The sequence below is a fragment of the Bubalus bubalis genome, chromosome 11 (genome assembly GCF_019923935.1).
Source record: "Bubalus bubalis isolate 160015118507 breed Murrah chromosome 11, NDDB_SH_1, whole genome shotgun sequence".
In the NCBI taxonomy this organism is placed as follows: domain Eukaryota; kingdom Metazoa; phylum Chordata; class Mammalia; order Artiodactyla; family Bovidae; genus Bubalus; species Bubalus bubalis.
The window spans coordinates 66,154,467-66,169,920 of NC_059167.1; the positions used below are offsets into that span (position 1 = coordinate 66,154,467).

Genomic DNA, 15,454 nt, shown 5'->3' on the forward strand with positions numbered 1-15,454 from the left:
CTTTGGGACTTGCTCTGAAGACTACTCGGCAGCTTTCCCAAAGTATACCTTACAGTGGCCTGACTGCTATGCAGGTTCGTATTTTATGGGGGCATTCTGAGTCCTAGACAGGAGAACACAAAATTTCTATGACTGTATTTGAAGGGGGCCTAGTTTCACTAAAATATCAGGTAAGTTGCTATTCTCAAAGCATCAATCAGTAAATTAAACAAGGAGAAAACACTCTCATCATTAAGAGTTCAAGAAATATCAACAGAAGCAGTTACATGGTAACCGCAATAGAAAGTTTTTAATTAAGTAGATCAGTTATAATGGTGACACAGTCCTTAACCCAGAGAAGCAGCTGAGCTAGTGAAGTCAAGTAACCTTAGCAGTAATGTCAGACAGGACCCCACATTTGGTACTCTGATATAAAAGTGCATTTAATGTCACTGAACAAAAGGAGAAACTCTTTTGGACCTTATGACTACATTTTACCTCAGAACTTTCCTTCAAAAAGATTTTCTACATGCCAGTGTAATTTTACTAATATATCTGTCTGAAGTACTACGTAGCAAGGATATAGATATTTGCCCTGTAACAATGATTAGACTAGCAAGAACTCTATGAATCAAATAAAGATAAAATATATAAACTGTGGCTCAATTTTTTAAAAATTTATGTATTTGAATAACATCTTCCTAAATTTAAATTTTCTCCCAAGTTTTCAAACATATATTGCTTATCTTAAAAATTAACTTCACTTCAGTTTATTTTAAAAGTTATCTGCTAATAATAATCCCAAGAACTAGACTGAATCCTAAATTTAAATTTTCTACCAAGTTTTCAAACATATATTGCTTATCTTAAAAATTAACTTCACTTCATTTTATTTTAAAAGTTATCTGCTAATAATAATCCCAAGAACTAGACTGAATCCCTTACTATTCTTGCTTGACTGTCAAAATATCACTATAGCCTAGGTAAAACAGCTTAAGGGCAACTTTCTACAAAGACTAATACAGGGCTCTACCTTTCTGTTTGTAAAATGTGCCAAAAATTCACCCTAGGTATGCATCTAACCTAGGCCTATTACAAAAAGAGATGATGATTTTGTCACCCAGTTCCCAGGGAATGCATAGATAAATAATGTAAGGCCCACAAAGGGCTATGAAAAATCAAGGTGGTACCTAAGTATAAAAAGGTGCTACATCCAGATTAAAGATAATTCTCACCTGGATAAGCCCAGATGTGCTTGAACTGGGTTTACGTTTATAGGCCACAAGCTTCCCTGCAGGAGAAAGCCCTGCATAAAAGGGCAGACCTTTGCCTCCATGTAATCTCTCCCTCACTGAATCCAGGGCATCTGTCTGCACGGGAGAGACATCATCCATTTTCCCAGGGGATAATGGACCGTCAGGAGTCTCTGATCCAGATTTCTCAGCCATATCATCTTGATCTTGACATGATGGCATAGAGATTTTCACACGAGAAGAATAAACAGGAGGATTCTTTTCACCCCGGCTCTTTCGCTGAGAAGCCAACTCAATGATGAAGCTGCCCACCTTAAGTGACTGTGGCATGTTGCTATTGATGTGCTGGGATAAGATGCTCAAAATCTTGTTCCGATCCTCCTCCCAGTTGCAGTCTGAGATGATCTCGATCAGTTTGGTGGGACCACCAGGTGACCTCTGATGCACATAGGAGGTAGAAGCTGATTCCCCTTCATTGCAGGAAGACTTCCAGCTCTTTTCTGATAAGGAATTGAAAGATATTTCTGTATTATAGCATTTTGTACTGAACTTTGAAAGATTTTCATTTTTCCTGAGTTCTCAGAAAAGTGCCAGGAGCATAGATATTCAACAGTTGCCCAGTATCCCATTCCCATGGACTTTCAGTGGTAAACTGACACTCACAATTTGGGAGTTTTCCATGAAAAAAACAAAGATTCCAGAAAATCAGACTATAATAGTCTTCACTATTCTACTCACTGGGCTCTCTTAATAAAAGTGAATCCCTCTTGAGATTGCTCTAAAAAGCCATTAACTATTTACATAAGAAGGTACTATCTTGCAAACAAAGTATATAACCAGGGTTAGGCTTATATAGTATAGTGTACTTGCTATCCATATAAGCAAAGCAAAGACACTTGCAAGATGCTTTGTAATATGTGAGGGGTAGAGTCAACCCTAAAGAACAGCAAGAAAGATGATGTTTTTGTTGGGGAAAAAAACCCTTGCACTCTACCTCTAGTTTCCACTGCAAATATTTCAGAACTACTTCTGTACCTCTGGATATGATTGTTCCACTTCTACATTTGATGCAAGACCACGCACACCTCAAGTATGTTTACATTCATGGCAACACATTAACTAAATATACATTTCACTAGCTAGATTTCTATAGCAGGATCTCCCAACCAATGTACTACAGTTATCAATACATCAGGATAGCGATCCCCTCAGCCTTCAGGGTGATCATGCTAACAGGCACCCTCTCCACTTGCCTCAATGTGCTAGCAACATTATCACTTTTGTATGTTTATCATGCCATAAAAAAAGTTTAGGAGACACTGCTGCTTAAATGTCTGATGTCTTAAGAAGCAAAATCAAAAACAAACAGTTAATTCCCTAGACACTACCTTCATCATACTAATTCTAGCAGTAACATTTACTAGATAAATCAGTGATACTCCTTCCTTTCTCCCTCTGTATTCCCCAACTGCAGCAACTATTGAAAATCTCAGGTAAAATTTCAGTAACTAATGATGTCAATATTGCTGAGGTTTGTAAAGAAGTTTTAAAAAAATCACCGACCTCATCCTGTTTCTTACAACACACCATACCACGAATACCAACAAATTGTATTTCTTAGAACAGGAGTGTTAAACACAGCAAAGAACTGGGAAAAAAACTTACCTGTAGTCTCTATTTTTACCAAAACTAGATACAAGGTAGGCAGACATGCTCTGGATTGGTAGCTTTGGTTCCCCCTCATTATAAGTATAGTCCATATCTATATATTAATAATCACGATCAAATGATAAATCATAGTTTTCATTCTGACCTTGTGATTTATCAGAATCATCCTCCAGGTCACAAGTGAGTGGTTTCAAAGGCTGCTGTTCAGAAGCTGGCTCCTGACAAAGAGAACAACACAAATACTTCAATTCAATACATATTTAATCTCAAGAGACTAGGACATATGAATTAAATCTCTCAAGGAAGCCTAAAATAATAGAAAAATTAAAGTACTCAAAGAACATCTTGACATCCACAGGCACAGTTGCATTACCATCACACTATACAACCATAAAAACAAGTAGTCTTGCTGTTTAACGTCTGTGATAGTGACTGAGTTACCAAGAAAACAATTAACATTGCATTTTATAGTGTAATTCTAATAAAGAAGGAAAAATATTTGATGTTTAATGAAACAAGTTTCAACTATCTAGAAAATTCACCAATGCAGAAAGATTCAAATCCTAATAAACCACATTATTAAAATCAAAAATGTTTACATTTTCAAAATTACTCCTACTTCAGAAAGAGTAATACTTTTAAAATGACCTTAAGGGAATATGTTCTAGAATAGGTATGCAGAGAAACATAAATTGATATGCACATTATGTAAACCTTCTCTGCCCCTAAAGAATTACTTCATATTATACCAACAGTAATGCAAATTCTAATACTAGCAACCAGGAATTGGAAGTTAAAAAGAGAAATCTATGCAATAAGGAATTCACCTTTACACTACAGTTCTCAGGACTAGAATGACATGAGCCCTGCTGCTGAAATGATGGGGATGGTGACGGTGATGGTTGTCTCTCTTCCTCTTTTTTTCGTTCATACACTCGAACTCGGGCACAAGTCATCATACTTTCAAAGTACAAGTAGACTGGATCCTTGTCTTCTTCCCGGATCTGTAAGTTTCATACAACAAAACATTCCAAATATTGGGGGGAAAAGTCTCCAGGATTCCAAAAGGAAAAGGATGTAATCTTTGCTTCTATTACAGCACTTAAAAAATTTTAATGCAAACTTTAAATAGTAAAATTACAGTTTGTATGTGCTGACTCTTGGGGCAGTCAGAAAGGATCTGTTTCTCTTTTAAGAAAATTCAGCACACCAGAGCAGTGGTTCTCAAATTATCTGCAGTGAAGGATAAATTTCTTAATTACCTGTCACACACAGACTGATATTTTTGAAAAGACAGTAAAATAAATTACTAGAAAAACAAAGATCAAGTTTTTCAGTATTAGATTTAATAGATAAAAATTTCTCTATCAACTTGTGGCAAAAGTTTCTAAATATCTCCTTTTTGATAATAACACAGTGTTATTGTGGCACTTAAAATTATCTTAAATATATATCTACATGTTTACCTGTTTTTATACTTATTTCATCACAGACTAGTAACAGTTATATATTAGCACTGTATAGAGACCACACTAAATAGCACTGTACTGAACAATCTTTCAATTTAATTAAACAGAAACACTGAAATAGATTTACTAATAATCAGAACTGCTTAAGCTATTAACACAAGAGAAGCATCAGATCTTCTACCTATTGTCTTCACCTGGTCATGCAACTATTATTTTAAACCTTAAACTTTATTGTATATAAAGACAATATGCTTTAAAAAGATCACAGTGACTCTTTAAAGTTTCTTCCTAATGCTTTTCTAATAGTGCATACTACATCTCAATCACTCAATATTCTATACTATAGGAGTAAGAGAACCTTTAGAAGACTTTTGCCCAGTCATTTTTTTAAAAGCCAATTTGATATGATCCTCCTAAAGAGAGATTTAGCTATCTTTAAGAATTATAATAATTCTGCACAGGTCCAAGTACAGCTTTTCTTCAATAGTAAATCCTACAGTACACTATATGATCCTCAGTTGGTTGAGTCCACACATGCAGAACCACAGGCACAAAAAACTAACTGTAGCATTACACGCGGACTTTCGACTGCACAAAGGGTCTACACTCCAAACCCTCCCTGTTGTTCAAGGGTCAATCGTACTACTATTCACTCTACTTTTATGACATTTTTAAAATTAATTTATTTTTTATTGAAGGATATTGCTTTACAGAATTTTGCTGTTTTCTGTCAACTTTTATGACACTTTTTAAATGCCATCAATTAAACTGACTAAATCAGAAAGGGAGATGGCTTGCAGACATACTACCTGAAAGCACCATGATTCACAAAATATAAAGCAAAAATCTGGTTGAAACCCATTACCTTTACAAATGATTTTTATAACTTTCAATAAAAGATGTATAACGCCAAGCTTACCACAGGATTGGGTTTGGGAGTATATGCCCTTGCAGGTTTAATTCCAGTGAGTAGTTTGCCCTTCACAGTAGTAGATAAAACTTCTGGCTGAGGCAACAACAATGGTTTCATAGGCTCAATGACAGAAGGCGTTGGGATATACACTGGTTCTGGATCTACTTCACCTTCTACTTTCACCCACAGTGGGTAATGTCGAACAGGCTGTTCAGGTTCTGTTTCACATATAGCTTAACAAAAGGAAGGGTAAGACAAAAGTTAACTGAGGCATTGTCAAAATATTCTCCCTCATAAAAAGCATTAAATCATTAAAATAATCGAACAGATACCCCCTAAGAAACCTTTAGTTGGCCCTCATGAACCTTAATTAATTTATTAACCAAGTATTTGTTGAACAGCTATTATAAATCAGACACTGTTTTAGATCCTAGAGTGAAAACAGCTATGACTAAAACAAAGTTCTTGCCTTCACAGAGTTTATAATCCACAGGAGAAAACAATCTAATAAACATATAGTATCAAGTAAGAAGAACAACACAGAAAAATATAGATGGATAAAAGATAAAGAGTTAACAGGAAATGCTATTATAATTAACATGATCAGAAGAGGCTTTCTCTATTATCCTGGAAAGATAATCATTCTATGCTACACTTTTTAATTTTACAAATAACAAGTACTTTTTGAACCTCACTATCTGCAGATTCTAAGCACTTACTATGTTTTAATTCATATAACTGTAACAATAGTCCTTGAGATATTATTATTTCCATTTGGTTCCAAATAGGGAAAGGAGTATGTCAGGGCTGTATATTGTCACCCTGCTTATTTAACTTCTATGCAGAGTACATCATGAGAAACGTTGGGCAGGAAGAAGCACAAGCTGGAATCACGATTGCCAGGAAAAGTATCAATAACCTCAGATATGCAGATAACACCACCCTTATGGGAGAAAGTGAAGAAGAACTAAAGAGCCTCTTGATGAAAGTCAAAGAGGAGAGTGAAAAAGCTGGCTTAAAACTCAACATTCAGAAAACGAAGATCATGGCATCTGGTCCCATCACTTCATGGCAAATAGATGGGAAAACAGTGCAAACAGTGGCGGACTTTATTTTCTTGAGCTCCAAAATCACTGCAGATGGTGACTGCAGCCATGGAATTAAAAGACTCTTAAAATAAAATAAAATAAAAGACTGTTGCTCCTTGCAAGAAAAGTTATGACAAACCTAGGCAGCATATCAAAAAGCAGAGACATTACTTTGCCAACAAAGGTCCGTCTAGTCAAAGCCATGGTTTTTCCAGTAGGCATGTATGGATATGAGAGTTGGACTGTGAAGAAAGCTGAGCACCAAAGAATTGATGCTTTTGGACTGTGGTGTTGGAGAAGACTCTTGAGAGTCCCTTGGACTGTAAAGAGATCCAACCAGTCCATCCTAAAAGAAATCAGTCCTGAATATTCATTGGAAGGACTGATGTTGAAGCTGAAACTCCAATCCTTTGGCCACCTGATGGGAAGTACTGACTCAATTGTAAAGACCCTGATGCTGAGAAAGATTGAAGGCAGGAGGAGGGGACGACAGAGGATGAGATGGTTGGATGGCATCACCGACTCAATGGATCTGAGTTTGAGTAAACTCTGGGAGCTGGTGATGGACAGGGAGGCCTGACGTGCTGCAGTCCATAGGGTTACAAAGAGTCCGACAAGACTAAGCAACTGAACTGATACTTTGTAAAAGCGGAGGTTCAGAGAAGTCCAATAATAAGAGGCAGAACCTGGATCAAACCCAGTCAATCTGGTTCCACAGCTGTTACTGTTGCCTTCTGATGACAACTTCTATTCAGAAGTCAGCCTGAACTCAGCATAGAAGCAAGAATACATCAACAGGAACGCAATGAAGCCTAAGACGAAATCATACCATCAACAAGTTCTATACAAAGGAAAACATGCACTGATTCTTAACCAAATTAAATGGAGGATTTGGTTAACAGGCTGCTGGCTTCTTTTTCAAAAGCAAATTGCCCATTCCCATCAATAAGACAAGAGAAGCAAACATTGTGTTTTGCGTTTCAATGATCAGTGCTCAGAGAGGATAGCTCTAAACCAAAGACCCACAATCTTTGCCTAAAATCACATAAAAGGACCAACTGACACTTAATCTTGCATAACAAAGCACTATCCAAACTGCTACCTGATCTCATAAGAAGTCCATTTGCTCTGAACACTAAGACCCAATTACTGATGAATAATTTTGCCTGTAAGTCTCCTAAGTCTAACATCATTCAGAGTATAACTATAAAATACTGAATAAAGGCTTAAAGATTAAAAAAACACAAAGGGGGAAAATACCTGAGCTAGAATGTGATTGAGTTAATTCATTAGCTACTTAGCAGCCTCTGTTATCCAACTTTTATAACTTAGCTTATTTATCACATAATTCACAAAGGCTGTTAAAACCCCAGTATTCATTCAGGTATTCAAATATTTGAACATTCATATGTATCAGACTTTGTAGACACAGTAATGAACAAAACTGATCAAAAAATCTTGCTTTCATGTAGGTTATATTTAAGTTGTAGAGGGAAGAGGGTAAGATAGTCAATAAACAGGGAAAATAATGAAAATATGTTGGATTTTCAAGTGCTTATGAGAAAAAACCAAGCCCAGAGAAGTACTGATAAACTGTTTAGTGAGTATGTATGAGTATATATCTTAAGGGGGATGGTTGCAATTTTTAAAAGGGTAACCAGGGTGCCCTTACAAAGAAGGTGGTGTATATAGAGCCTCTATCACTCATTTGGTTAAAGCTTTGTTGTCTAGTTCTATGAATTATTTCACACATTTTAATTTTACTACAAAAATAAAAGGCTTCAGGTCAAGCAATATTGTCTTGCCTCTTTCAATCATCTTTTAAGGACCTTCTAAGCCTCCATAAACTAAGGATTTACTAAGAACCCTTTTCATCTTTTTTTTCTTTTGAAAATAATAGCTCATAACTTCACAATACTTCCAAAGAAAACCTCTTAAAATGTCTAAACATATTAATTCCTCACAGAGAATCAAAAACAACTCTAAATTTTGTGGATAAAACAGAAATTGTGGCTCCAGTAAACAGGAGAGTTCACAAAATCTATTGAATTGAGTTCTGCTGAGGACAGTGTTAAGATTGGAATGACAGTAACTAGGGTAAGCATTAAAAATTAAGACTACCATTGGCAGAGACTACACCTGAAGCCATGAAAATGGACAGACTCCACACAAGACCCAGAACAACAGTCCACTTCCTCACACTTCCTTAACCCTGCTTGACTCCTTTACACAGTCTGGAATCCAAGACTGAACGCTTCTCTTTCCCCCTCACAATACACTTGAGATACTCCTACCTTTCATCTGAAACCCAGATAAAAGAAACTAGCAAAGGCACATTGAGGGGAGAGCCAGAGTAGCATATATTCACAGAAGCCAAGAACAGAAACCTGTTTCAAGAAAAAAGTAATATCCCCTTCTTTCTATTCAAATGCTTTCTAATACACACCATCTTTCCAAGGTTCCGTAGCATTATCATTTTGCCTTCTGAGTTCTCAAAAAGCCTTTTGTTCATGATACTTAAAACATGGCACTTTTGTTATTGTGGCACTTAAAATTATCATAAATATATATCTACATGTTTACCTGTTCATCAAATTGACAGTAACTTCTTACAGACAGACTTAGTTTTAACTGTCTATATCTTAACTCCTCTCACTCCTAGCAGTGCCCAGAGTACTTGCTCCATGAATGAAGTGTTGGGCATGTAAGTCCCAGAAAACTGCTATGCTAACAATCAGCATACTATATTCATCTCCCTCCCATTCTGAAGGCATTTTAAACCTCTTTATTGTGAAATATAATACCCATATGTACAGAAACAATGTATATACAACTTAATAGCAATACATATTAACAAATATACAACCATGTAAACTCTATAAAGATTAAAAAATGAAATATTGCCACAAACTCCAGAAGCCTTTGCATGCCTTTCTCATAATTCCTTCCTACAAGCAACTCACTTAAATGATTAGCCACCTCTCTGCATTCCTTTTTAACATCAAACATCACCACTAAACATCACAGCTTAATTTTGTCTACTTTTGAAATTAATTACAGAGATGTGTTCCCTGCCTTGTCTTTTTCCTTCTCACTCAACAATTTTGTAAAATATATCTATATTCTACATGTAAGCCATTTATTTTTACTGTAGTATATACTATTCCACTGATTATTCATACTATTATTTATTCATTCTAATGCTATCAGATATCTGGGTTTGTTTTCAGGTTTTAGTTACTGTGAGTCATTGTGCCAAAACACTGTTGTAGAATGCAGTTCTGCTGGTTACTTTGGAGTCAAACTACTAGACTAAGGGCATGTGAGTCACCAATCCCAGCAGAAACTGTCAAACTACTTTCCAAAGTGCTTATACCAATTTACATTCCCACTAGCAGTACATCAAAGCTCCCATTTCTTAAGAGCAAATATCATCAGAGAATTTTAATTATAACCATTTTTGCAGGCATGCAGTAGAATCTTGCTGTGGATGTAGTTTGCATTTCCAATTATAAATGAGATGGTCAACATCCCTCCTCAAGTGCCTCTAAAAGACTTGCCCCCACTTAAAAAAAAATTTTTACATTTATTTGGCCATGCTGCATCTTAGTTGTGGCATGCAGATCTTTAGTTACGGGATGATAACTCTGTAGTTGCTGCATGTGAAATCTGTTGTGGAATGTGGGATCTAGTTATCTGACCAGCGATGGAACCCAGGTCCCAAAGCACTGGGAGCACAGTCTTAGCCTCTGGGCCACCAGAGAAGTCCCAGACTTGCCCTTTTTTAAATGGGACTGCTTAGTTCTGATTAATCTATACTGATATCTCTATATATTCTGGATACAAGTCCCTAAATACTGCAAGTATCTATTTTCTCACTGTAGCTTACATTTTCACTTGCATTTAATGTCTTTAAGACCTGAGTTTCTCATTTTTAATTCATCAAATATATTGGCTTAACCAAGAAGTTTGTTTGGATTTTTCTGTAAGATATGGAAAAACCTGAATGAACATTTTGGCCAACCCAAAAGGACAATCAGTCCCAAAAAGGACTGATTATTTCTCCTGTCATGCTTAAGAACCCTTCTACTAATATGAGATCATACACACACACACACATTTTTAAAAACATTATCTTCTAAAAGTTGTGTTGGCTAGCTTTGACAATTGGGTCTGTAATCTATGTAGAAATTATTTCTATGTATAGCGTAAGGAATAAAGTTTCATATATTCCCCATATGGATATTCAATGATTCCACCAACATTTACTGAAGAGATCATCCTTTTCCTTACTCTTCTGCCATTTTTGTCAAATCAACTGTTCATGTGTTTGAGTCTAGTGCAGGCTCTCTATTTTGTCTACTGGTCTATTCAGTTGATACTCAAGCCAGAAGCATCGTTTTTTTGTTGTTGGCCATACCACACGGCATGTGGGATCCTAGTTCCCCGACCAGAGATCGAACCCTTGCCTCCTGTACTTGAAGTATGAAGTTTTTAACCACTGGACTGCCAAGGAAGTCCCCATCCCATCTTAAAATGAGAGTTCTATAACTTTTTTGACATTTAGCAAGCAAGACCTCCCGCCTTATTCTAGACTGCCCTGGCTATTTCTAGGTGCGTTTTTATATAAATTTTGGAATCAGCTTTTCAAGTTTCGCATAAAAAGTTGTCACAATTTTGATTAGGATTGCAATGATTAGAACTGCAATGAAATTACAGATGAAAAAGAGAAGAAACACCATTACAATATTCAGTTTTGCTTGCTAGGAGTTTTTTGGGTTTGGGGTTTTTGTTGTTGTTGTTGAAGAATGGACACTGAGAAGTTTCTGGGGAGATGATGGAGTAGGCAGCACCAAGATATATGATTCTAGATGTGAACAATAACTGTACTGGCAGAATCTGATATATTTTGAAACTCTGGAGTCTGATGAAGAATTGCACCTTTCAGGGGAGGACTGGGACAGTAAACTTTCATTAGGTTCAATTTCAGTTCTTGGCACAGTACCAGCTACTCATTCCTCATCACCTGGTCACCTGGCAAGCAGCTGTGCACGTGTTCCTGGAGCAGCTTACAACACAGTGGGAGCCAGGGTGGGCAGAAAAGACCTTGTCCTCTAAATATCAGGGATTTCTGCTCTGACTGCTGCCTCTGGCCACAGAGATGCAAAGAGGCAGGAAGCCACTGCTATTGAAGCTACCCACTTGGTTGCAAGGCCTTATCCTTCTGTCTTAGGTAACTTCGAGGGGAATTTAAAGGGACAGCACCCTTTCCTCTCTTCACTTTTCACTCATCCCCCTTTACAGGAGATAGACACTAAAGACTAGAACACTTGGAAAAAAAAAAAAAAAACCCTGCATATACAAGGAAAATCAGAAAGTGACTCTGCATGCCTAGGGCTTCCCTCATAGCTCAGCTGGTAAAAAATCTGCCTGCAATGCAGGAGACCCTGGTGTGATTCCTGTTCAAGAAACTGCCTTAGGGAAGGGATAGGCTACCCACTCCAGTATTCTTTGGCTTCCAAGGTGGCTCAGACAGTAAAGAATCTGCCTGCAATGTAGGAGACCTGGGTTCAATCCCTGGGTTGGAAAAATCCCCAAAAGGAGGGCATGGCAACCCACTCCAGTATTCTTGCCTAGAGAATACCCATGGACAGAGGAGCCTGGAGGGCTACAGTCCCTGGGGTCGCAAAGAGTCGAATACAACTGAGCGACTAAGCACACACATGAATGCCTAAGGAAAGGCTTGACACAAAGACAGCCTACAAGAATCAAAAAAACAAAAAAAGTAACAACAAAAAAATCCAAAGGAAAAGAATCTGATTTCGAGTTACCACATTATTAGATTCAAATGTCCAGTGTTTCACAAAACATCACAAAGCATACAAAAAAAAAAGTATGGCCCATTTCAAAGAAAATAAATAAATCAACCATCCCTGAAAAAGACCAAAAGACAGATGTACCTAAGACTTTAAAATAACTGCCTTAAAGATACTCAAAAAGGGACTCTCTCCCGCGTGCGTGCGCTCTTTTCTTTATCTCTCTCTCTCTCTCTCCTGCTATCTTCTAAATAAAATAGAGCTGTAACACTGATTTGCCTAAGAGCTGTAGCACAGTTTGTCCAAGACCTGAGAGCTGTGATGCGCCGAGGGCTTTAATGTCCGTTGCTCCAAATCTTTGTTGTGACGAGACAAAGAACCGAGGAACATACACTCGCGTGACATCTATATAAGATAGAACATACACTATGGTGCCGTGACTCGGATATAACCTGGCTGAAACAACCTCTGCGTGGAAGAGGCCAAGCATAGCAGGAGCCCAACTCAGTGAAGCTCCCACGCTAGAAGCGGAAGGTGAAGAAACCCAGTGCAGGGGAAGACCCATCGTGCTGGAAACCGGGAGAGCGAAAAACGAACTCAGCAGAAAGCTCACGCGGCCCAGTCTCAGATTCCAGAAGACCTCCGGTTAAGGTAAGAGGTCCTCGCTCCTATGGCTGGAGGGACCTTTTACATCTCTCATTTCTTGTTTCCTCGAACCTCCCGCAAACAGGCGGGCAGCAGGGGCACAACTGAGGGACTCTGGAGAGGCTACTCCTCAGCATGTCCCAAAGGCGCTATCTGCTGCTGAGCCCCAGTAGCTGTTACACAAGCCAGTAGGGGTTCTTCTGTCCTTTCTCTTCTCTGTGCCAAAGATCAGACCAATGAAACTGTAAGCACCGGTCAAACCCCAAGTCCTTGAGGGACAAGGCACGAGACAGATGCCTGATCTGTAGACAGGCAGGGCATTGGGCCAAAGAGTGTCCAAATCGTGACAAGTCTCCTAGAACGGCTTGCCACAAATGCCATCAACTGGGACATTGGGTGGCACTCTGCCCTCGGGACCCAAGAGCCTCAAGGTCAAGTGCCAAGCCTACCCTCACGATGATTCAAGAGGACTGAAGCGGCCCGCTCCAGCCAGCCCGCCTGTCACAGATAACCATCACGGGGCTGGAGCCAAGGGTGCAACTGGATGTGGCAGGTAGGTTCCGAGAATTTCTTGGTTAACTAACACAGGGGCTATCTACTCTGTCTTGATCTCCTACTCTGGAGCCTTCTCCTCCCAAACCTGTACCATTTTGGGTGCTACAGGAAAAGCAACTACTAAAAGATTCACCCGAGCACTTCTTTGTTGCTGGGATGGACAAATATTTTCCCACCAGTTTCTGGTGGTCCCTGAGTGTCCTACCCAACTACGGTCTAATTGCCCAGCCCTTATACGAAAGCTTAAAGGGACAAGATGATTCAATCCCACTGATGTGGGGAACTCCTCAAAAGGAGGCAGAGGCTACACTAAAACAGGCCTTAACTCAGGCACCTGCCTTGAGGTTGCCAGACCCAGAAAAAGCATTCCAACTTTATGTCCATGAAAGAGAGGGAATAGCCTTGGGAGTGTTAACTCAAAGGTTGGGATCTGAGCCCAGCCTGTAGCTTATTTATCCAAGAGGCTCGATCCAACTTCCTGAGGTTGGCCCCCCTGCCTTCGAAATCTTGCAGCTATTGCAATCATGATAGAAGATGCTTTAAAACTCTCCTTTGGGGGCAAACTATTTTTACCAGCCACCAAGTAAAACAACTCCTAAATGGGAGAGGCCATTTATGGATGTCTGATCAAAGAATCCTCAGATATCAAGTAATGCTGATGGAAAATCCAGGCCTCACTATATCCCCTTGTGAGGTTCTTAACCCAGCCACCCTCCTACCTACCCCCGAGGGCTCTCTCCCCTTTCACTCTTGTCTAGAAATCTTGGACCACTGGACAAAACCCCGAGAGGGATTGTCAGAAGATCCTCTGACCAATCCTGAGGAAATCTGGTACACTGATGGAAGCAGCTTTGTCTTGGATGGAAAAAGAAGAGCCGGGTATACAGTAGTCTCCAATTTTGAGACCATAGAGGCTAAGCTTCTGCCACCAGGTACTTCAGCCCAATCAGCTGAGCTCATAGCCCTGACTCGAGCTTTAGAGCTGGGAAAAGGAAAAAGAACAGCCATTTACACTGACTCCAAGTATGCCTTTCTGGTGCTACATGCACATGTGGCTGTTTGGAAAGAAAGTGGCCACTTGACCACCCGAGGGTCCCCAATCAAGTAAGGTTATCAGATTCTTCGACTCTTGGAGGCGGTCCATCTGCCTACTGAGGTTTCAGTCTCCCACTGTAAAGGACACCAAAAAGGGAACACGGAAGTGGCACGAGGGAACCAAGCAGCTGATCAGGCAGCTAGGAGAGCAGCATTACAGAACCATGACCTAATAGGGATTGCCACCTTAGTTCCACAGACTAATTTGCCAGAAACTCCTTCATATACTGAAGGTGAGATTCTTAAAGCTAAGAGCGAGGGCTTTCAAGAAGATCATATGGGGTGGTTCCAAAAGGAGGGACTCCTTTTTCTGCCTGGAAACCTCCAATGGAAATTGGTTAACTCCTTACATGCCACTACTCATTTAGGAGAAAAGGCCCTCCAAAGATTACTAGAAAGGTCCTTCAGAGGAACAGGCCTCCAAACAACTATAAGACAGGTGGTCTCCTCTTGTCCCACTTGCCAATTAAACAACCCCCAAGGAGCTCGAAGACCCCAGCTGGCCCAGCCCGTCCAACAACATGGGGTCTACCCAGGAGAGGACTGGCAGATGGACTTCACCCAGATGCCAGTTTCTCAAGGGTATAAATACCTATTAGTTATGATAGATACATTCACAGGATGGATTGAAGGCTTTCCCACCCGGACTGAGAAGGCTGAGGAGGTGGTAAAAAAAACTGCTCCATGAAATCATTCCAAGATTTGGTCTGCCCAGGTCATTACAAAGTGACAATGGGACATCATTTACTTCTAAGGTCACCCAAGGAGTCTTCAAAGCATTGGGCATTACTTATTATCTCCATTGTGCCTGGAGGCCTCAATCTTCAGGAAAAGTACAAAGAGCCAATCAATTCTTAAAATCAGCGATAAAAAAGATAACCCAGGAGACCTCCCTGGGATGGAAGGAGGCTTTACCAATAGCTCTCCTCTGTACCCGCACTGTCCCTAAGGAACAGGTTGGTCTTAGTCCTTA

The 15,454-nt window shown here is 39.3% G+C and overlaps 1 protein-coding gene across 13 annotated transcripts in view; it reads right to left on the minus strand.

Annotated features, from left to right (window-relative positions):
* Nucleotides 1–15,454, minus strand: part of MGA (MAX dimerization protein MGA) — a 146,006-nt gene that overhangs the window by 27,346 nt on the left and 103,206 nt on the right. For 11 of the 13 annotated variants that reach the window (XM_044925187.2, XM_044925185.2, XM_044925189.2 and 8 more), the window contains exons 10-13: nt 5,289–5,515; nt 3,728–3,904; nt 3,046–3,118; nt 1,215–1,732 (exon numbers count right to left, since the gene is read on the minus strand). In XM_044925187.2, the coding sequence (XP_044781122.1) occupies nt 1,215–1,732; nt 3,046–3,118; nt 3,728–3,904; nt 5,289–5,515 (995 nt within the window). The remainder of the gene's footprint in view (nt 1–1,214; nt 1,733–3,045; nt 3,119–3,727; nt 3,905–5,288; nt 5,516–15,454) is intronic. The other 2 variants (XM_044925190.2, XM_044925191.2) reach the window with 1 other exon arrangement.